Source organism: Galeopterus variegatus, unplaced genomic scaffold, assembly GCF_000696425.1.
Source record: "Galeopterus variegatus unplaced genomic scaffold, G_variegatus-3.0.2 Scaffold2073, whole genome shotgun sequence".
Classification (NCBI taxonomy): domain Eukaryota; kingdom Metazoa; phylum Chordata; class Mammalia; order Dermoptera; family Cynocephalidae; genus Galeopterus; species Galeopterus variegatus.
The window spans coordinates 22,244-44,450 of NW_007728184.1; the positions used below are offsets into that span (position 1 = coordinate 22,244).

The 22,207-nt window shown below is 54.9% G+C and overlaps 1 protein-coding gene across 1 annotated transcript in view; it reads left to right on the top strand.

Moving 5' to 3' along the window:
* Positions 1-19,862, top strand: part of GRAMD1A (GRAM domain containing 1A) — a 24,022-nt gene extending 4,160 nt beyond the window's left edge. The window contains exons 2-19 of the mRNA XM_008580354.1: positions 5,925-6,135; positions 6,259-6,279; positions 6,722-6,806; positions 6,956-7,059; positions 7,144-7,239; positions 8,006-8,086; positions 9,474-9,586; positions 9,760-9,910; positions 10,450-10,648; positions 11,571-11,714; positions 13,397-13,515; positions 13,595-13,737; positions 15,081-15,184; positions 15,278-15,451; positions 15,543-15,630; positions 16,862-16,969; positions 17,051-17,171; positions 18,964-19,862. Of these exons, the coding sequence (XP_008578576.1) occupies positions 5,925-6,135; positions 6,259-6,279; positions 6,722-6,806; positions 6,956-7,059; positions 7,144-7,239; positions 8,006-8,086; positions 9,474-9,586; positions 9,760-9,910; positions 10,450-10,648; positions 11,571-11,714; positions 13,397-13,515; positions 13,595-13,737; positions 15,081-15,184; positions 15,278-15,451; positions 15,543-15,630; positions 16,862-16,969; positions 17,051-17,171; positions 18,964-19,056 (2,155 nt within the window). The 3' untranslated portion in view covers positions 19,057-19,862. The remainder of the gene's footprint in view (positions 1-5,924; positions 6,136-6,258; positions 6,280-6,721; positions 6,807-6,955; positions 7,060-7,143; positions 7,240-8,005; positions 8,087-9,473; positions 9,587-9,759; positions 9,911-10,449; positions 10,649-11,570; positions 11,715-13,396; positions 13,516-13,594; positions 13,738-15,080; positions 15,185-15,277; positions 15,452-15,542; positions 15,631-16,861; positions 16,970-17,050; positions 17,172-18,963) is intronic.
* Positions 19,863-22,207: the final 2,345 nt, after the last annotated feature.

A 22,207-nucleotide genomic window follows, 5' to 3' on the forward strand; every position in this document is an offset into this window, starting at 1 on the left:
GGACAAGGGGACGGCCCGGGGGTGGGGGGTGAGCAGGGCCCGAGGATGGGTCGTCACTGCAGGCCCGCGATGCTGGGGTTGGGGTCCGGCGGGGCGGGACCCCCGGCCTGACTCGCCGCTGCCTGGGAGGCCAGGGCTGGGCGCGAGGATGGAGGGAGGATGGAGACCGACCCCCGCCGGCCGGGCGCACAGGCCGGGGAGCCTCGGGCAGGCCCAAGAGGGCGTCCCGTCCGGCCCCCTCCCACCTCCTTGTCCTCGGTGGATCTCGCGGCTGCTGGCGGTGGGGGCTTCCGCGTGGCCCGAGGACCGCATGCCTGAGATCCTCTGGGGTCGCGTGTGCGCGGAATTGATGTCCTACTCCCGGTCTAGGCCCGGTGTGCGAGTGTGTTTCCGATTATGAATTGTGACTTGGAAGTGTGTGTGCGGGTGTCTGCGGCTCCTTGCGTGTAACAGCTGTGGTCCTCTTTGGCTGTGTTCGTGTGTGTAATTTACCATGAATTCCATCTAAGGCTCTGTGTGTTATGGTAAGTTATCTGTGCGTGTCAGGTTGTGACTGTAGTGTGTGTCTGGGGCCTGCGTGTGCAGCCGTGACCCTCTGTGGTTGTATGTGTGTAATGTATCTCATTCCATCTGTGGCTCCGGGTGCAAATATAAATGAGCTATGTGTGTCTGGTTGTGACTGTAGGGTGTGTGTCTGGAGCTCCTTGTGTGCAGCAGCCGTGACCCACCTTAGCTATTGGTGTGCGTTATTGACCATTAATTCCATCTGTGGTTCCAAGTGTCACAGTAAATTACCAGTGTGTGTCCAATTGTGACTTTGCAGTGTGTTGTACATGTGTGTCTGGGGCTCAGTGTATTCCACCGTGACTCTCTGTGCCTGTATATGTCTGTAATTTACCTCTGAAACTCTCATTTAGCTCTGTGTGCAGATATAAATTACCTGTGGTGTCCGTTTGTGACATTGTTGTATGTTTGGGACTCTGTGTGTGTCTGTGACTCTGTGTGGTTGTGCCTGTAATTAACCACTGATTCCATCTTTGTGTGAAAGTTCCTGTGTGCATCCTGTGTAACATTGTTGGATGTGCCCAGGGCCTCTCTATGTGCAGCTGAGACACTCTGTGACTTTGTGTATGTGAAGAGAGTGAGAGACAGAGAGATCCCTTGTGGCTCTCTTCGGATCAGGGACCGTCTCTCCTGAGACCTTGGGTGTACCCTTGACTCTCTGGAGGCAACAGTAATAACTGATATTGTCCCCCTGTTACAGTTTGTAAAAATGTCCCATGCATCATTTCAACACCTGGCCATTGTGTTGTCGAGGTGTGTCCAAAACCCCCTGGAGCCTCATTATTCCTTCATCGCTGTGTGAGTGTTGGCTGACCGTATGACTAGGATTGTGTAGGTGTTAGCTGGGGTACTCTGTGACTTTTCCTTTACCGGGTGGCTCTGTTTGACTGTGTGAGTGTTATTTGTCTTCAATTCTTTGCTGAGACATTCTCGTGGCTATATGTGAGAATATAATTTATCTGGGGCTTCCTGTGGTTCTCTGTGTGTTTCTGTGACGCTCTGCAGCTCTGTGTATGTGCATGCTCACACGTGTGCATGTGTAACTTTTCTGGGACTTTGTGTATGACTGTAGCATACTTGTAATGCTGCAGTTGTGTGTGTGTGAACGTGCACGCATGTAATTATTCTGGGACTCTGGCTCTGTGTGTGTCTGTAGCATACCTGTGATGCTACTGCTCTGTGTGTGTGCGTGTGAGAGAGAGAGAAAGAGAGAGAGAGAAAAGAAAGAGATAACCCTCTTGCAACTGAGGGGAAACTGTTTACCTATGACACTGGATGTGGGTGACCCTCATTGAGTTCCCCTTTTATGGACACCTGTGTATGCATCTGCTTCTCTCTGACCAGAGGCAGCTCCAGGCCTGCTCAGACCCAGGAAGCCCGAGGTCAGGTGTCGGCAGTGGCAAAAACAACATTCTCTTCCGAGTCCCTAAGTCCCTGTCTCCATAACGGTCCTCTAACCACTTTGCTCTGCCATCAGCTGGCCTGGTTGGGCAGCCCCAGGGCCCGCCCAAGAGCACTTCCTTTTTCTCCTGCCCAGGAACAAGAACTGGGGGTGTGGGCCCTGCCCTGCCTGTGTACCTTCAATCTGCCCTCAGGCTTCCTGCCCCTAGACCTGTGGCCGCAGGAGAGCAGGGCAAGACTGTGTTCCAGGTTAGAGAGGTGAGAAGATGACATAGGGAGGGGTGTGGTCACCCCCTACTTCAGAGCCTGTCCCTACTCACGAGCGCCCTCGGGGTGAAGCCCAGACTCCTGATGAGAGCACAAAGGCCTGTGCCCTCCTTGCCCCACTGGCCACCTCCCTCTTCCTCAGACCTGCCAAACTCAGTCCTGTCCCTGAACTTGATGTTCCCGTACACAGAACAGTCTTCTCTCACTCTTTGCCAGATCTGTTCTTTGTCCTCAGGCTCGGCTCAAGTGAGCCTTGCTCAGCAAGGCCTTTGCTGACTCCCTCACTAGAGAAACCATGTCTACCTGCGGTTGCCCCATTGTTTATCTTTGTGGACCTCAAACTTGAACATGCATCAGAATCTCTTGGGCCCCAGCCCCAGTTTCTGATTCAGGAGGTCGGGAGTGGGTCCTGTAATGTGCATGTCGAACAGCTTCCTAGTGCTGCTGGTGCTGCTGGTCTGGGGACCAGGCTGAGTGGTGCTGCTTTGTAGCACCTGCCAGGGTCCGAGGTCACGATCCTCATTCACATGCTTTCTTACTGATTGTCCGGGTTCCCCATCTAGAACATCAGGCCCCTGCAGGCAGGGGACGGTATTTGTTTTGCTCTTGCTGCATCCCCATGGGCAGGCACTCAGTTTGTATTTAGAGAGTGAATGACTGGAATTGGGGGGCAGTTCATGGAGGCTCCTAATGACAGGCCGAGGTGCTCATGAGGTACCTGTCAGGGTCAGTGCAGCATCTTGGATAGAGGTGCACTGGGATAGCTGCAGGGCTGGACACTCCTTTTGAGTCTGTAGGAGGGAAAACAACAAAATCAAAACAGAGTGCCTTCTATGTGCTGGGCTTTACGTATCTTACCTCACTTTTTCCTCCAAGCAACCCACGAGGTGGGTACTGTTATTGCTCCCATTATTCACAAGAGGAAACTGAGGCACAGGCAGGTTCAGACATTGGCCCAAGGTCACACAGGCAGGAAGTGGCAGCCCTGAGACTGGAAGCCCGTTGGAGGCTGGGGTCCATACTCCAAGCTGCTGCTCTGTAAGTCCAGCAAGTCGCACACCTGGTTGAATCCAAGCTCTGTGAGGGGAGGCAGCGGAGGGTCAGTCATTCATTCATTCAGTGAGCATTTGTACAAATGCTCATGGAGCCCCTACTGGGTGCCAGGCCCCATTCTAAGCAATGGGGATGTTCACATCGTGGTGGGGGAGGAGGATGAGAAATAAGGGACAACACAGGAGGTCTGGTAGAGAGACGTGCTGAGGAGAAAGATAAAGTGGGGAAGGGGGATCGGGAGAGTGGGGGGTGTGATTTTAAATAGGGAGGTGAGGGAAGCCATCTTTGAAATGTGCCCATTGAGCAGGGAGCTGGAGGGGGTAAGGGAGCTGGTGCGCATCTGGGTGGAAGAGCATTTGAGGCAGAGGGGACAGCCAAGGCAGGAGCCGGAGGAGAGGAAGCGCGAGAGTAATGTGGCCAGGGAGCCGTGGGCTTTTACTGGAGTGAGGTGCAGCCAGGGGTGCCTGATCTGACTCAGGGGTTCACAGGCTCCCTCTGGCTGTAGGTGAGGGCAGGGATGGGGGCAGAAGACCAGGGAGCCGTGGGCTTTTACTGGAGTGAGGTGCAGCCAGGGGTGCCTGACCTGACTCAGGGGTTCACAGGCTCCCTCTGGCTGTAGGTGAGGGCAGGGATGGGGCAGAAGACCAGGGAGAAGGCTGCTGGGATGTCCAGCGGGAGTGGTGCTGTCCTGGACCACCACCTAGTTAATTTATTCATTAATTTTATTCCACAAATTCATTTTATAAGTATTAAATGAATGCCTGCACTGCGCCCTGTCCTGAACAGTACTGGGGACAGAGCAGTGACCAAGACAACCCCAAGGCTTGCCATCAGGGAGCTCACAGACCTGTGAGGGAAATGGACCTGTCATCAGACAGTGACAGCCCAGAGTAGTCAGGGCTGGGATGGGAGCTTCCCAGGGGCTGTGTGGACCCACAGGAGGGAGGATATATGTGAGCAAGAGTCTCAAAGGACGCGTAAGAATTTGCCAGTCAAAGAAAAGAAAGGAGGGTCTGGACAGGGGGAACTGCATGTGCTGAGACTGGGAGGCAATAGAGACAAGTTTGAGGAGCCCCAAGTGGTGGAGGGAAACCCACCTCACCCCAGAATAGATCAAGGCCTCCAAGTTGGAACCCTGCCCTGAAATAAACTAGCTGTGCATCTTTCGGTAAGTGGTTCACCACCTTGAACCTCAGCATCCTTCTCTATAAAGCAGGGATCAAATGCACAGGGTTGTTTGAGGCATAATAAAATTAATCATAAGGAGAGCTTGACATAGTTCCTGATAAGGAGTCAACAGTGAATGTTTCTTTAAAGTTCCCGACACCCTTCAGCCTCTGGTTTGTATTTGTACAGTCATTTGAGTGCTCTGTTTGTTTAACAACGGCCTCCCCACCAGGTTAATTCTCCAAGGGCTGGAACCACGTCTGATGGAGCTCCAGCCAGTGCATGGATTATTCACTTAGTTACCAATGTTTATTGAGCACTCATTATGTGTCACGTGCAGTTTTGAGTGCTGGGGACACAGTGGCAACCAAGATCTCCCGAAGTTCACAGTCTGGGCAGACGATGACCAAATTGAATAAAGGAGCAGGAGGAGTTTAGATAGTGTGGGTGTGACCAGGGAGGTGCTACTTTAGGCTGGGTGACCAGGGAAGGAGCATTTGAGCTGAAGCAGACAGAGCCAGTTATGCTCCGTCTACTGTGAAAGGACATTCCAGACAGAGGGAACCACAAGTGCAGAGGCCTTGACATGGAATGAAGTTGGAGAGCTTAAGGGACAAAAGGAGGCTGGGATAGCTAGGGTGGAGGGAGGACAGGGAGAGGGGAGGGCATGAGGTTAGAGAGGTGACAGGACCGGATCACTAGGGCCTTGGGTGCCAAGGTGAGGACTTTGCTTTTAGCTGGAGTAAGGTACAGTCAAGGGTCTGAGTCAGGTGGACCCTGACCTGACTCAGGTGTTCACAGGCTCCCTCCAGCTGCAGGTAAGGATAGACTGTGGGGAAGGACAGGAGCAGGGGGACCAGGGAGGAGACTGCTGAGATGTCCAGGCAGGAGGGGATGGAGGCTGGAGCAGGGGGAGGTGGGCATAACAGAACAAATGGATAGATTTTGGAGGTGGAGCTGGTGGGACTTACTGACAGATTAGAAATGAGGGGTGAGGAGAAGAAAGAAATTAAGGAAGATGCTTAGGTTTTCAGCTCAAGCAACAAAGTGGAAAGTTGCGGTTCAATAAATACTTATTGTATGAGTGAATTAATACGTTAATTAAAAAAACAGCAGGTGTTACCGGGAGCTCACTATGTGCCAGGCTCTGTTAGAAGTACTTTACATGTACTGATTCCTTTAACCCTCAAAAAAACCAGATGAGGACATGTATTTATCATCCTGGTGTTACAGATGAAGTAACCGAGGCACAGAGATGTTAGGAAAACTGCTCTGCGTCACGCTGCTAGGAAGTGGAGTGGTATGGCTGCCTGCATGCATGGATGGGTGGATGGATAAGTGGATAGATGGATGGATAGATAGATGGGTGGATGGGGATCAATGGGCTGATGAGTGGGCCTCCTGGAATAAGCCTGTTTCCACACCCAGCCTATTTTTCCCCGTAACATTTGTGTTCCTCTTCTTGCCCCCAGCACCACCCCTCATTCTGGCCGGAGCACGCCAAGCAGCTCCCCGTCTCTCCGTAAGCGGCTGCAACTCTTGCCCCCAAGCCGGCCCCCGCCTGAGCCAGAACCAAGCACCATGGTGGAGAAGGGGTCAGATAGCTCCTCAGAGAAGGGTGGAGTGCCTGGGACCCCCAGCACCCAGAGCCTGGGTAGCCGGAACTTTATCCGCAATAGCAAGGTTGGTGCAAGCCCAGTGGGGTGGGGGGTGGAGAGATGGACAGGAGGATGGGGAGCGGGGCAGGGGGGTGGAAGAATGGGGAAATCCAGGGGCTCGTCCTGACTCCTGTCCTTTCTCTTGCAGAAGATGCAGAGCTGGTACAGTGTAAGTTTCTGTACAAGGGGGCTTGCTAGAAGGGTGGAAGGGAGGGGGCCAGGAGCCCCAGGCTGCAGCAGTCACGGAGTGAGTAATGAGATTAGCAGAACTAAGGTCACATTCTATACAGCTGTTTATGTGCTGTGTGACCTTGGTGAGTCACTTAACCTCTCTGGGCCTCTCTCTCTGTCTCTTTCTCTCTCTCCTTACAAGGCTGAAGGGAGCATTCAATAAAGTGTGTGTTGCTGGCGGGTACTTGGCACAGGGCTGGCTTCTATGAGGAATCAGTAAATGGTAGCTGTCATGGTTACCGTTGTGTTATGGGCTAGATACTGAAATCTCAGAGAACTTGTCAGGGGCTGAGGCGACTGAGGGACTTCTGGGAGCTTTGTGGGGCAGCACTGGGGGGAGTGAGCCCCGTCCAGGTTCTCACCTCTCAAACTTCCCCCAGATGCTGAGCCCCACGTACAAACAGCGTAATGAGGACTTCCGGAAACTGTTTCACAAACTCCCTGAAGCTGAACGCCTCATCGTGGGTGAGTCCCCGCACTCCAGACACAGCCCGGAGCCCTGACCTGAGCCCCCAGCTGTGCCCTCCGACTCTAACTGTCCCGGCCTGTGGGCCGCCAGGACAGCCGTGTGACCCCCGCGGGTGTCTGCCTGTCTCTCCCCTCGGCGCTCTCAGATTACTCCTGCGCCCTGCAGCGCGAGATCCTCCTTCAGGGCCGCCTCTATCTCTCCGAGAACTGGATCTGCTTCTACAGCAACATCTTCCGCTGGGAGACAACGGTGAGCCGACCGCGGGCGAGGAGGGGCCCGGGGCCCTGGGGTTGGCAGGGCCTTGACCCCTCCTGACCCTCCTTTGGTCCTCAGATTTCCATCCAGTTGAAGGAAGTGACGTGTCTGAAGAAGGAAAAGACGGCCAAGCTGATCCCCAACGCCATCCAGATCTGTACGGAGAGCGAGAAGGTGAGCCCGAGGACTGACCCCAGCAGTCACTGGCCTCGGCGGGCTCCTGCCTCCTCCCCACCCACCCTCCCAAGCCGGTCAGGGCCAAGCCCTGTCTGTCCTGCAGCCTGAACTGCTCTCAGAGCTGTCACCTTCTCTTTGTTCTCTCAGTCCCCATTGTGGCCTGGCTCCCATCCTCTCTGACCTGGACCCCCACACCAGCCTCCCCTCACACAGCTGCTCGGGGACAGTAGGCAAAGTCAAATTCTACCCTCCCACGTATCCAGCGACTCAGGTGCCCCCACCCCTCTGCGGCCTCCCCGGTGCTCGACTCTGTCCTCTTGATTGTTGCCTCACATCCCATTGGTGACAAGCTCTCACACGGGTGGCCCTGACAGGAAGGAGGAAAGGAGTAGGGAAGACTTCACAGCAGACTTTCCTTTGTGTTTTGTTGACCAAAAGTGGATCGACTGACCACCCCTAGTGGCAGAGGAAGGCGGGAACATGCCCTGGGCTTCCCCCATCGCAGCCCCAGCTCCTCTGGGCTGACCCTGTCAGGAAATGTGTCTGTCCCTCACCCCAGAGTGTAGGCTCTGAAGACAGGGCCAGGGGCCGTCTCCTCATTGTCCAGCACAGGGCTGTGCACAGGATAAACGTTTTGTGGAATAAATGCAGGGATGAGTGAGTGGATACATCAGAGATCTGGAGACAGTGTGGACGAGGACGGAGCTCCTGTCCTTGTCTCTGTCCGCCACCTCTCACCCCCTTTTCTGTCTCTGTCCTGCAGCATTTCTTCACCTCCTTCGGGGCCCGTGACCGCTGCTTCCTCCTCATCTTCCGCCTCTGGCAGAATGCGCTCCTTGAAAAGGTGGGCCTGGATGACGCCTGGCTAGGGGGTTAAGGGGTGCGCCGTGGTGACCATGGAGCCAGGGGTGCCAGAACTCCGGGAGCTGGAGGAACCTCCGGCTCTTCTCCATATTGCACCTGCAGCTTCCTCCATAGGCCCCACCAGGGGGTAGACAAGGTTCCACCTGACCCTGAAGCTGAGTTTGTGGCGAAGGAAAGATGAATTGGTGTAAACCAGTCATAATTTATCCCTGGAGCTGGGAAAGATTTTCACCCTAAACAAAGTCAGGGTTCTGCTGGTGGGAGGGAGGATGGATAGATGTTGGGTAGTCATCACATAATTCTGCTACTTCTGGCCTCCAGCACCTCGGAAAGCCAAACCCACTCCTCCAGCTGTCCTGCCCTCTCAGGGGCTTCTGTCCCCCAGGGGCAGCTCTAGCTATGGCCATCCTCAGAAGCTAGAGAGCTGGAGGACGCCACTCAGGAACCTGAAGGAGGGGCAATGCAGAGTCAGTCTCCAAGGAGGGTGAAGGTGGAGCAGGGTTCAAAACTCAGGCCCTGGAGTTCTAGCCTCATTCCTGAGCAGCTGAGTGACCTGGGGAACTGATAGAACCCCATCTGTCATATGGGGACCATCCCTACCTTGTAGCACCCAGAGCTCGGCCCAGAGTAAGTAATGTCAGCTCTTATGAGGCAGCACAGCCCCATGGTTAGCTCTAAGGCTCTAGACCAGCCCCCTGGGATCCCATCTCAGCTCTGCCATTTCCTAGCTGGATGACCTTGGGCACATTACTGTGCACCTCTCACCATCATTGTTTTAAAATAATAATACTAGCATCTACTTTCCAGAGTTCTGAAGACTCAGTGAGGTAGCACATATAAAGGGGTTAGAAAAATAACGTGGCACCTAGTAACAGCTCAGTGAATGTCAGCTGCTGCTACTACTGTTATTATAATTTCACTATCATTGTCATCCAGCCATTCTGGCCATGAGTAGCTGAAAGCCCAGGACTCCTGACGATACCTGGGAAAACAGCTGGGGGCAGGACAGCATTGGGGAAACAGTCGGGTGGGAGCATCGGCTCTGGAGTCTGGCTGGGCTTGAATGCCTGAGTTGCCTCTCACTTGTATGACTTTGAGCATATGACTTCTCTCGCTGGGCCTCTGTATTCTAAAGGTGGGAGTGTTCACTGGCCAGACTACTGAAGGCTTGGGAGGTCTGAGGTACCAAGTCCTGAGCTCTGGGCCTGGAGTGACCATGGCCAAGGTTCCTCAGAGGGCTGGGCTGAGGTCTGTGTGGGAGGTCGCAGCGCCCCCTTGTGGAAGCCAGGGTAACTGCCAAGGCTGAGGGCTGAAGACTGGTGGGGCCCCCATGAGGCAGAGGCCAACCCCACCTCCTGCCTGCCCAGACGCTGAGTCCCCGCGAGCTCTGGCACCTGGTGCATCAGTGCTACGGCTCGGAGCTGGGCCTCACCAGCGAGGACGAGGACTATGTCTGCCCCTTGCAGCTGAATGGTCTGGGGTGAGTCGGAGGTTGGGAGTGTTCTGTGGGTCGGGGGAGAACAGGAGGGGCTGTGTACAGAGTTCCTGGTGTGCTGGGTGGCCTGAGGTGGGTGTACACAGTCTGGGAGATCCAGGAGGTGTGTGGAGTCTCAAGGATACAGCAGTTCCATTTATTTCTCCTTTTCCCCCCAGGAGCCCCAAGGAGGTGGCAGATGTGATCGCCCTGAGTGACATCACCCCTTCGGGGGCTGCCGACCACAGCCAGGAGCCGAGCCCGGTGGGTTCGCGCCGTGGCCGCATCACCCCCAACCTTTCCCGCGCCAGCAGTGATGCAGACCATGGGGTGAGCTGGAGGGTGGAAAAGAAAGGAAGGTACTGAGGAAAAGAGACAGAAGAAGGCTGGGGGTAGAGTGGGGACAGACTGACAGATTGGGGAGGACAGGAAAGGAGATGGTGAGAGGGACAAGGGAGGGCTGGATGGAGGGACAGGATGGAGATGGGAAGGTGGGCAAGGAAAATAGGGATAGATAGGGAGAGACAAGCAAAAGAGGTAACTAACAGACAGACAGAAAGGATGAGATACAGAAGGAGCAGGAGATGTGTGGATAGATGAGGCACGGACAAGACAGACAGATGGACAACACAGACAAGAAAGCTTATGGCACATGCATCTGAGACAAGCCTGGTAGAGGCTGAGAGGAGCCCTCGTCTGAGTGGCCGCAGGGCCCCTCGCAGCTCAGCTGTCAGTGCTAGGTGCACACACTACCTCGCAGCATTGGTTCTCCTGCCCAAGGTCTCTCAAATCCTTGTGGCCCGTGTGGACACACGGGACCTCAGACTGGGATGGAGGCAGGGCAAGCTGGACCAAGCCTTTCTCTGCAGGTAGAGGAGGACAAGGAGGAGCAGACAGCCAGCCAGCCAGATGCCTCCTCCAGCCAGACTGTGACCCCAGTGGCTGAACCCCCCAGCACGGAGCCCACCCCACCTGACGGGCCCACCTCCCTGGGCCCCTTGGACCTGCTGCCCAGTGAGGAGCTGTTGACAGACACGAGTAACTCCTCTTCGTCCACGGGGGAGGAAGGTGAGGCAGCAGGAGGGCCCTGATTCATTTGCCTCAGTTACCCATGACAAACCTCTCTCAGATGGGCTTAAGCAAGAGGGGGTTTATTGGCCACGGGACTAAAAAATCCAGGGGCAGGCAGATATGGCATTCAAACGGTGCTGTTAGAAGTCTGTCTTTAGCTCTGCTTTGAAGGCAGCATGGCAGGTAAAAAAGAGCTCAGATTCTGAAGGCAGATTGCTGGGATTCAAATCCTGGCCACATGACAACCTAGCAGTGTAACTGGGGCAAATTATTTAACCTTTCTGAGCCTCGTTTTCCTCATCTGAAAAAAGGGGTTAACAGTAATAATATCCATGTCACGGGTTGTTGTTAAGAGGTTTAAATGAGTGAATACATACAAAACATTTGGGACAGTTAGTAAGTGTTGGCTATCATTACTTCTTTCATTATTATATTCATTTTCTCTGTGCCAGCTAATTCTCCAGGGGCTGAGAGAGCCTTAGCCCTACTTCACACAACCCTAGCAGAGTGAGCATTTTTTCTGTGGCTACAGCAAAAGCCCTAGGGTTGTCTGTGATTGGTCCAACATGGGGAATAAGCCCACCCCTGAACCAATCACTGTGGCTGAGAGTCACAGGCTGATGAGCCTGGGAGTACACGCCCACCCCTGTAATCACTGTGATTTCAATTGGCTGGGACTAGGTGTGTGGTCCACCCAGAACCAGTCGTGGTGGCTCTGATTGGCTGGGCCTGGGGCACATGCCCACCCTCAACCAATCCCTGAGGCAGTGAAGACTGAATGGTGCTCTGAATCAGTGTCCACTCTGGTCCAGGAAAATGGGTCTGGCTATCCACCCCACAAAGCCTAGGATGGTGAGGAGCGGTCACTCGGAGGGAGGGATGGAGGCCAACATCATCTTGGCTCTTCTCTGTCTCCCAGCTGACCTGGCTGCTCTGCTTCCCGACCTCTCTGGCCGTCTCCTCATCAACTCCGTCTTCCATGTGAGCGCCGAGCGGCTCCAGCAGATGCTCTTCTCAGACTCGCCCTTCCTACAGGGCTTCCTACAGCAGTGCAAGTTCACAGGTCAGGGGGCGGGGCCTGAAGGAGATGCCAAGTTCCCCAGGTGCAGGGGAGGGAAGGGCGAGCCAGGAGACAGGCAGGCGCTGCGGGGTGGGGCAGTTAAATGCAGCGTCTGAGACCAGAAGTGACTCTACCTCTTACTAGCTGAGTGGCCTTGGGCAGGGTTCTGAGCCTCTCTATTCCTCAGTTTCTTCTTCTATATAATGGGGATACGATTATAGTACCTGCCTTATGTAGTTTTCATGAGAGCTAAATGGGTTAACACTGGAAAAGTACCTAGAACAGTAGCACATAGCGCTTGATAAATACAAGTTAACGATCACACATTTAGTGTCTACTCCACAGGCCAGTGCAGGGTTAGAGGCCCACAAGAGACCAGAATACATGAACTCCTGTCCTCAGTGCCCTGTTCTGTTGAGAATGACAGGAAATATACTCGTATACTCACACAAATAAGAACCACACGACAGGTGTGATGGCAGTTAAGGGTGTGGGCTGTGAGTGTCAGAGGGTGTCTGGGATCTGAGGGGTCTCAGGGAGAGCTGCTAGGAGGATTTGAAATAGAAACTAAGGCCTGAAGGAGGAACTGAGGCTGGCAGGAAAAGGGAGGGGGTCAGGGAGGGTAACCCAGGAGGCAGACTTGGTACCTGGAAAGGCCCTAAGGCTGGAGGTAGATGCTGGGAGAAATCCGTTGAGGCTGGGCCATTGAGGCCAGGTACGGAGAGAGGAAGCCACAGCACCAGGTGAGGCTGAAGGTTGATGTGGGACCAAATGACGAGCTTGGAACGCCACAGAAGGGATTCAAGTAGGGGAGGGGATGGTCAGATGGGAGAGTTTTTTTTTCTTTTTTCTTTGTTGTCGAAAATGAACCATGTAGAATCCTTTGCAGAATCAGTAAGACTGTATTTTATGCTGGAGAGATACAGGTCCCCCAAAACTATGCTTATATCCTGGAGGGACTGGCATGTCAGACTGAGGAAATCAGACTCTGTCCTGGGGGCATTGGGGAGCCGTGGAGTGTTCTAGGCAGATAAGTGATAGGGTCAGGCTTGGCTTTAACAAGTTACCCTTGGACCAGATGTGGAGACTGAGGCCGGGTGCTCAGAGGGAGGATAGGGAAGGGCCCTGGGCAGGCAAGGGTGGTTGAACTGGGAACAATGCTCAGGAGATCTGGTGAACACACGGTGGAGCTGACAGACTAGGAGGGGGCAAGGTCCAGTGCTCTGGTGGGAGCCTGGAGGACACTGGTGCAGTCTCTGAGATGGGAACCTGACCGGAGGGGCAGGTTTGGGGAGATGCTGAGGCAGGTGGGGTCCAGTGGGTGTGTGAGGGGTCCCCTGGACTCCCAGGAGAAAGTGTTCAGAAGGTTGCAGGACTCTAGATCTGAGGCTCAGGGGAGAAGCCAGGATTGGTACAGAGGGGGAAACAGAGCAGATGAGACAGCCCCAGGAGGGTGAGAAATGTTGGGAGGAGAGAGGTCCCAGCTCTGAGTATCACCAGCACCTAAAGTTTTGGGCTCCTGGAAGGAAGGTGGGGCAGACAACAAGGTGGAGACATGGATGAAGGGTAGAGTCTGGGGACATGTACCCAGAGAACTGAAACCCTCCAAAAAGGCCTAGTCTCTTGCAGCCTGCAGGCAAAGGACTGGGGAATGGTCTCCTCATGCTGCTCTCCCCCTCCCCCAGATGTGACCTTGAGCCCCTGGAGCGGGGACAGCAAGTGCCACCAGCGCCGAGTGCTGACATACACCATTCCCATCAGCAACCCTCTGGGCCCCAAGAGCGCCTCAGTGGTGGAGACACAGGTGGGCTGGGTGGGGTGGCCGGGCAGGTAGGATGGCTGGGTGGGGTGGCCCTGACCTCCCTCCTCCCTCATCCCTGCAGACACTGTTCCGGCGCGGCCCACAGGCAGGCGGGTGTGTGGTGGACTCAGAGGTGCTGACGCAAGGCATCCCTTACCAGGACTACTTCTACACTGCCCACCGCTACTGCATCCTGGGCCTGGCCCGGAACAAGGCCCGGCTCCGGTGAGCAGAGGATGGGCCCCTCCTGGTGATCCCACCTCACTCTCCCCACCACCCAAGTCATCAGCACAACGTTGGTCCCCACCCTGTCAGAGGAGCTGAAGTATTGGGTCCCTGAGGCCCCTGAACTCTGAATAGTAGAAGGTAGAGGGTGGCCCTGATGATGACTTGTTCCATCTGCAGAGGGTGTTTGAGCCTCGAGTCACTCAAGATACAGCAAAAGCAGACAAAATCTCCTCTCTCAGGGACCTCATATTCTAGTGGGGAATTAGACAATAAAAAAAAAAATCTGTAAATCTTCAGCATATTCACTAGTGATAAGAGCTGTGGAGAAAAGCACAGCAGGCTAGAGAGTAGGGGTGGGCCAGCAAAGGGGTTTACGCAGACTTAAGCTAGTCAGGGAAGGCTACTCTGAGAAAGGAATGTTTCACCAAAAATTTGAAGGAGGTGAGAGAGCTAGTCACTTGGGACAGCTGGTGCAAAGGTCCTGAGGCAGAAGCATGGGGAATGGCTGGAGAGGAGGAGGTGAGGTCAGAGGTGCACCAGATCCTGCGTGGCCTTGTGGGACATGGCAAGGTCTTAGGCTGTTACCTAGAGTGAGGTGCAGCCAGGGCAGGGCTCTGAGCCAGGAGGACCTAACAGGTGCTCACAGGCTCCCTGTGGCTGCAGGTGGGAACTGACTGTGGGGGCAGGGATGGGAGCAGGAGACCAGGGAGAAGGCTGCTGGGATGTCCAGGTGAGAGTGGGTGGAGGCTGGACCAGGGCAGGGGCTTTGGAGTGGGAGAAGAGTTTAGATTCTGGATAGATTTTGTAGGTGGAGCTGACAGAGTTTGTGACAGATTGGATGTGGATGTGAGGGAAAGAGAGGGGCCAAGGACAACCTCGAGGTGCTTGGCCTGAGCTATGAAAAGGATGGTGTTGCCATTGACATTGGGAGGTAGGGAGGGTGCAGGTTTGGGGAAGGATCAGGAGCTCAGTTTGGGACGTTGAGCTGAGCTGTCTCTTAGACCCCCACGTGGAGTCGGAGTGCAGCAGCCAGGTGGAGGAGGTTCAGGGGCAAGGTCTGGGCTTAGACGTCAGTCAGTGCTCAGGCAGCCAGGAGACTTGCCTATGTAGCGGGCGTGGGTGGAGAAGGAGCTGTGAGTTGCATTTGCGGTGAATGGGGGTGCTGGTGGGGGATCCAGGGAAGCCATGGGGTGGGAGTGGGGGGAGGGAACATGTCTGTTTTGTCTGTAAGTGACAAGGGGCCCTCTCTGAATTAGGGGAAGGAAAGAGCCCTCCAGGGGGGTGGGGCAACCCAGGCTAGAGTCAGATCCTGACCCTGTTCCCTGCTCTCCCAACCACAGCGTGTCCTCTGAGATCCGCTACCGGAAGCAGCCCTGGAGCCTCGTGAAGTCTCTCATTGAGAAGAACTCGTGGAGTGGCATTGAGGATTATTTCCACCACCTGGGTAGGGGACAGGGCCAACCAGGGCAGAGGAAGGCAAGGGAGCGGTTGTGGCCTGGCCGGGCCAGACATCCAGAGCACTCTGTTCCTTCCACAGAGCGAGAGCTGTCCAAAGCTGAGAAGCTGTCTCTGGAGGAAGGTGGGAAGGATGCCCGGGGGCTGCTGTCAGGCCTGCGGAGGCGGAAGCGGCCCCTGAGCTGGAGAGGTCATGGGGATGGGCCTCAGTACCCAGACCCTGACCCCTGCGCCCGGGCTGGCATGCACACCTCTGGTGCGTTCTGTTGGGGCGAGTGGAGGAGCTGGGGGCCCAGGGTGGGGTGGCCTGGGCTATGACTATCTGATCCCGATCTGCTCTCCCGCAGGCTCCCTCAACTCCCGCTTCTCAGAACCGTCCGTGGATCAGGGCCCTGGGGCAGGCATCCCCAACGCCCTGGTTCTCATCAGCATTGTGTGAGTAAGAGACAGGCTGGATCTGCATCTTGGCTGTGTGACCCTGGGCAAGTGCTTGGCCTCTTTGGGCCTCTCTGCTTAAGTAGGAGCATGGGCTCACCTCACAGTAAGGATTCAGTGAGAGGACGTTTGGGATGCGTCTAGCAGAGCTCCTTATGCCATGTAGCTGCTCTGTTTGTCATGGAGAGGTCTTCTCTCCTGGAAGAGTGGAAGCCCAGGGAGCTGTAGGCAGTATGAGTGGCCTGACCTCGGCCAGGGGACAAGGAGGGATTTCTGGAAGAGCAGGCATCAGAAGGATGCAGAATTAGCCAGGTGAATGGGGAGAGGTTTGCAAAACAAGGAGGCTCATGTATACAGTTTACTGTTATCTGTGCTCAACCCTATGCTGGGTGATGCTGGGGATACAACATTGAGCAGTTGCCCTGGGAGGAGACAGACCTGACTTCAGATCAGGGTGATCAGGATCGGGATGGGGAGGCACAGGTGAAGGGTCAGAGTAGGAGAGGTGGAAGCCATGAGAGGCCTGGCAGGTGGGCAGTCAGGGGGCTTCCTGGGAAAGCAGAGAATGCCTGAGTTGAGACCTGAAAATGGCATAGGCAGAGAGACTAACACCACAAAGGCCTGCTGACGTGGTGGCAGGACACTGGGGAACCGGAAACAAGAGCCCTGGGCTTTGAGCAGACCCTGGGAGGTGAGGGTCAGAGTGGCCCTCTCACACAGCCTCTCTGAGCCTCAGTTTGCCAGCACCAGCCATCCGGGGAGAGGCTGTGTGGCTTGCTTGGCTCAGCTGCCCAGGGTGAAGAGGGCGGGGGTCGCATGGATGGGTGGGGCAGCTCTCATCTCTCTGTCTCCCCCTTGCTGCCTCTGCAGGATCTGTGTGAGGTAGGGCCCTGCTTCCCGCACCTCTCCTGCCTGCCACCATGCCTCACCCCGGCTGCAGCCCATTCTCCCTATTCCATGCCCCCTGGCTCTCCCAGGGTGGTGGTCCAGTGTGGTGCTCAAGGGTGTGGGCATCAGGCAGGCTTGGATTTGAACCCTGGCTTTTCTGCTTATGGACAGTGCCACCCTAAGCATGTCTCTAACCCTCTCTGAGTCTCAGTTTCCTCCTCTGAAAAGGGGGGTAATCATGGTGCCCCTTCAAGGTGGGGTTGTGTGGGAAGTTCAGGGCTCAGTGCCCGACTGGTGGGAGCATCTGGATTATAGGGCTCCTGACCTTTGCTCCTGTCCCCAGCCTCATTGTCCTCATTGCCCTCAACATACTCCTCTTTTACCGCCTCTGGTCCCTGGAGAGAACAGCCCACACCTTCGAGTCCTGGCACAGTCTGGCCCTGGCCAAGGAGTGAGTGGGTAACCTGAGGGGGTGAGGGTCTTGGGCAGACTGGGGTGGCCAAGGCCTCACTCAGGCACCATGTCCCTACAGCAAGTTTCCGCAGACCGCCACGGAGTGGGCTGAGATCCTGGCCCTGCAGAAGCAGTTCCACAGCGTGGAGGTGCACAGGTGGAGGCAGATCCTGCGGGCTTCCGTGGAGCTCCTGGATGAGGTGGGAGGCAAAGGTGGGGTGGGGGGCTGCAGGAGCCTGCCTTCCAGTCCCAGGATGGGGCAGATACCTTCCCTGTTCTGGGCCTCAGCTTCCTCTGTGAAATGAGGGAGCCACTGTGTCCCCACCTCACAGGGTTGCTGGGGAAATCAGCGGGTGGAAGAAGAATGGATTGGTTCACATCCTGGAAAAAAGTCCAGAGTGTCTCACTTGAGGCACAGCTGGGCCCAGCCACTGGTAATAGTAGTAAGAATTGGTCTCTTGCATCATCCCCGGGGTTGGCTTTGTCTTGGGAAGTCAACAGGATGACAAGGATGGTACCTGCAGCTCTAGGCTGACATCCACAGGAAAGAGCCCACTCTCACTGGCTGCTGGGGTTGCATGCCCATCCCTGAAGCCATCACAGTGGCCAGGGGTAGGCTCGGCTTGGTCCCTGTACACCTCGCTCCCCTTTGAGGTGACTAGAAGTTCACATGGTCTGAGGGTAGAAGAGGTTCTCCAGAGGATATTGGGGTCTTGTCTCCAAAAGGGGGTTGACCCAGGCACCCGTGTAGTTCAGAGGCAGCATCTATTGAGACAACCAGGTTCAAATTCTGGTGTGCGACCTTGTGCAAGTGACTTTGGCATTTGGGCCTTAGCCTTCTCCTCCGTACATGGGAATAATAGTTGATGTTACTTCAAAGACTAAATGTGTTAACATTTGGAATAGTGTTTGGCACATGGTAAACACTTTATATGTGTTTGCTGTTCTGATTGTGAGCCTAGCACCAGGTACACAGTAGGTGCTCAATAAATGTTGCCACATGATGATGCCCTCAGGCCCCAGCAGGCTCAGGCCTGCAGCTATGGTGGGTCAGGGCAAGGGTCGGGCACTGGGGTAGGTGCCTAAGGTGGGGAGGGGGATGGGAAACCGGGGAGAGTCTGGCATTGGCTGGGTTCCCAAGGGCATCAGAGCTGATGCTGCAGGTGATGGTGAAAACAATGTCTGGTCACATCCTTCCCTAACACCTTCACGGGCCTCATTACACTCTGAAATCGTGCTCAGAGGGAGATGCTCACTAGAAAGGGCATGCAGGATAGGGTGAGAAGGGAATTAAGATGGAGGCTCCATAGCTCATGGAGAGGGAGGGCCAGGTCCCCCATCCTGAGCTGAATTTTGATTATTGTCCCCTCTCAAAGTGCCAAGCATACAGAGTTGACTTCACAGATTAGTGATAACAGCAGAGGTGGGTTGAGCAGTCACCTGGAGCCAGCTGTTCTCGGTGTTAAACATGATTAACTGCTTTATCCTCAGAGCTGACCCTTGAGGAAGATATTCTTGTTATCTCCATTTTATAGACAGGTAGGAGGTACCCTGAGGCACAAGGAGTTCAGGAACTTGCCAGGGTCACAGAGAGGGTAATAGTAATACCCAACGTGCATTGAGCGCTTAGTGTGTGCTGGGTTCTCGGTGTTCATCAGATCCCTGAAATAAGCCTACAAAGCAGGTGTGTTACTGACCCACCTTTCAGATGAGGGAACTGGGGCGCAGGGCGATGAAGGGACTTGCCCAAGGTTACCCAGTAAGTAGCAGAGCTGAGATCTGAACCCAGGCCATCTGGGTTCCAGGAGCGCACCAAGCCCCTTCCTCTGCTGCCTCAGAGAAGTTAAACTGGTGCAGTATAGCTCCACTGTTCTTGTGGAGTGCCCTTGACGGGGGCTCTCTGGACCGTCCTCAGTTCCTCACTTGCAGAATAGGGTGGGTGACATCACCCCCACTGGTGCTCACCCCTGCCCTGCCTGCCTCCTCCTGCAGATGAAGTTCTCGTTGGAGAAGCTGCATCAAGGCATCACGGTCTCAGACCCTCCCTTTGACACCCAGCCACGGCCTGACGACAACTTCTCCTGAGGATGCCTGGCCACACAGCTGTCCACCCAAATGGACAGATGGACACACAGCCTCGGTGGCCACTGCTGGCACGGTGTGAGCGCCGGAAATCTCCCGCCCGCCCCTCCCAGTGGCCCAACTAGGGGCCAGATGGACATGGGGACCACAGAACTGAGATGCACTTTAGACCAGCGTGTGCGAGTCCAGCTGCCATCGCTTGCCCAGCCAGGGAGCTGGCCTGGCCTTTGGCAGGCACCCCACTAACTTATTTTGCCCGGCTGGGGTTGTAGGGGGTGCCTCCTGGGGTGCACAATGCCCTCAGCTCCGGGTTTAATGTATTATATTTATTTGGGGCTGACATAGCCCCAATAAAGGGTTGGAAATAGCTGTGGCTGTGCCTGAGGGGCCCTGGGAATGGGTAGGGGCCTCCTGTTACACTCAGATCCCAACATGGCAGGGAGGGGGAGTCTGTCCATTTTGGGGGGCCACAGTCACTGAAACAATCTGGAATTTCCCTAGCGTCTTACACAAGCTTTGCATCATTAGAGTTCAGAGGAGGGGCTTTGAGGTATGGACTGGTGCCTGGTGGCCTCTCAGGATTGTTATAATTGAGTGGTTCTCAAACTTTAGCTGCATTAACATTCTTGTTAAAGAACAGATGGCTGGGTCCTACCCTCAGAGTTTCTGATTCCTAGTTCTGGAGCAGGGCTGAGATTCTGCATTTCTAACAAGTTCCCAGGTGATGCTGATGATGCTTGTCCATGGACCACATTTTGAGAACCATTATTATGAGGATTCAAGGAGTTAATAAATGTGGCTACTTATAACAGGGCCTGGCACAGAGTATTCAATAAATGTTATGCTTATTGCAGAAAAATTGAGGGGAAAAAAGTAACTCATATAGTGAGCACTAAGTATGTACCAAACTCTGTGCCAAGATCTGATGTTCATTTTATTCTTCCAGTAACTCCATGAGGTAGAGACAAAGATTAAATGCCTGAGGCCACCCAGCAGAGAGGCAAGGAGACCAGGCCTGGCCCCTGGTGTCTCTACATTTAGATGCAAGGTCCTAACCCCCTTTAGGACCTCACAACAGCCCATCCAGGTTGAGGTTGTTTGAACCCCTGTTTTACAAATGAGGACATGGGCTTAGAGGCCATTAGTGCTTGGTCCAGGTAGAACACAGATCCATCTCACTCAAACCCTGTGCTGGCTCCAGAGTGATTGAGGGATAAAGAGAGACCTTTGGCTTGTCACATGCTGGGCTTTACGAATCATCCTAACTGATGTCTTGGGGCAGGAGACTGGAGGAGGGGTTGGATAGAGGCAGGATGGATCACAGGTGGCAAAGGGCAGAGCTAGAGCTAGCCTTTCCTACTCTCCAGCTGTGTGATCACAGCAAGCTACTCACCCTGAGCCTCAGTTTCCTGTGCCTATAAAAATAGGCATCATAATACCCACCTTGTAGGAAGGATTAAATGAGTTAAAATAGTAAAGTGCTTAGAACAGCACCAAGCCCATAGTAGGCACTCAGCAAACATCTAGCTCGTAGGGCTACTAGTAGGTGTCCCCTGTCCAGTGCTGAAGCCTCTCCTTACCATGCTTCTACCTACCATCCCCCACCACAGGAAGGGCCCAGAAAAAGCAAGCGGGTTATTTTCTGCAGGGGAATTTCACAGCTCACGAGGTGCTGGCGTAGAGGCCCAGACCACTAAGGTGTCCGATGTCCCTGGCTCCCTGCCTGTGCCCTGGGCCTGCCTCACACCCTGGTTCCTCTTGCCCAGCAGGGGTGGGCCCCAGGAGATTCTGGGACTTTACTACACCCAGAACTGGAGGCTAGGACCTGAACAGCAACCCCCAGCCAGGAGTCTCACTCACCCTGATCCTGACAGCCCAGAGCTCCCATCCACATTCTCTCCATTTGGCAGAACCTACTGGTAGGACCAGCCTCATCATTGCTGGGGCAGGATTCCAGATCCACCTCAGGCCAGCTGCATGACCCTGGACAAGGGAGTGACCCCCTCCCAGCCTCAGTTTCCTCATCTGTAAATGGGGATAATAGAACTTGTTGCAAAAGTTTGGGGAGGTAGAAGTGGCTTCAGCAAATTGGAAGGGCTATAGCATTGGCATTTGTTTATTTATCTGGCAAATATTTATTGAGTACCCACAATGTGCCCATCTAGTTCAATGTGGTAGAGACACAGTGGTGCACAGGACAGTGTCCTCACCCTGGGGGATCTTGTCAAAGGGACAATGAGCAGATAAACTGTATAAAGGAAGAACATAATGTCAGGTAGTGACAACTGCTGTGGGGAAAAAAACCCAAAACTAAACACGATTAAAGAAGGTCAAATAAGAAGTGGGGGAGGCAGTTTACACTGATTGGACACAGAAGACCTGATGAAGGTGACATTGGAGCCAAGGGCTGCAGTTGGTGAGAGAGTGAGCCCTCTGGTCATCTGGGAGGAAAGTGGTCTAGGCAGAGGAAAGAGCAAAGGCGAAGGCCCTGAGGCAGGAATGAGCTTGTGCTGGGAACAGCAGGGGCCTGGACAGCGGGAGTGGAGCGGGAGGACAGAGGGTAGATTAAATCGGAGACCTAAAGGGGTGGGTGGAGGGATCATGAAGGGCCCTTCTCCCAAAACGTGGCACCTCCGAACCCCCAGAGCAGCTTTCTCTGGTTTGGACTCCAGGGCGCCCCGCCTGCTTGGGTGGGGTCCGCAGCATTATCTGTAGCCCTAACCTGAACACTTGGGTCCCTGCATGTGACCTCCAGGTCCGGATATCAAGGATCTCAGTGGGAGATCACTTGGAGGTAGGTCCCAGCCAGGCCCCCCTCGAGCTTCTGAGGATGACCTCCATAATCTGAAGTCGGAAGCTCGGCCCCCAAACTGCCGTGTAAGTCCTCTTGTGACTCTGGGGGGCGACCTCTCCCAGACTCCGAAGATGGAGGGTCCCCAGAGTCTGGCAGGGTTGAAGACACCCAGACCACTCGTCCGGTGTCCAGAAGCCGCGGCCGCTGCGCTACGCGGAGAGGCCGGTGCAGCGGGAGCCTCCGGGGCCGCTGCGGCAAAGGCTGGGCGGCCGCGCCCTCCCCCCGCGGTGATTCATCCCGCCCCCTCCCTCTCTCCCCTCCTCCCTCCCTAGGCCGCCGCCGCCGCCGCCGCCGCTGCAG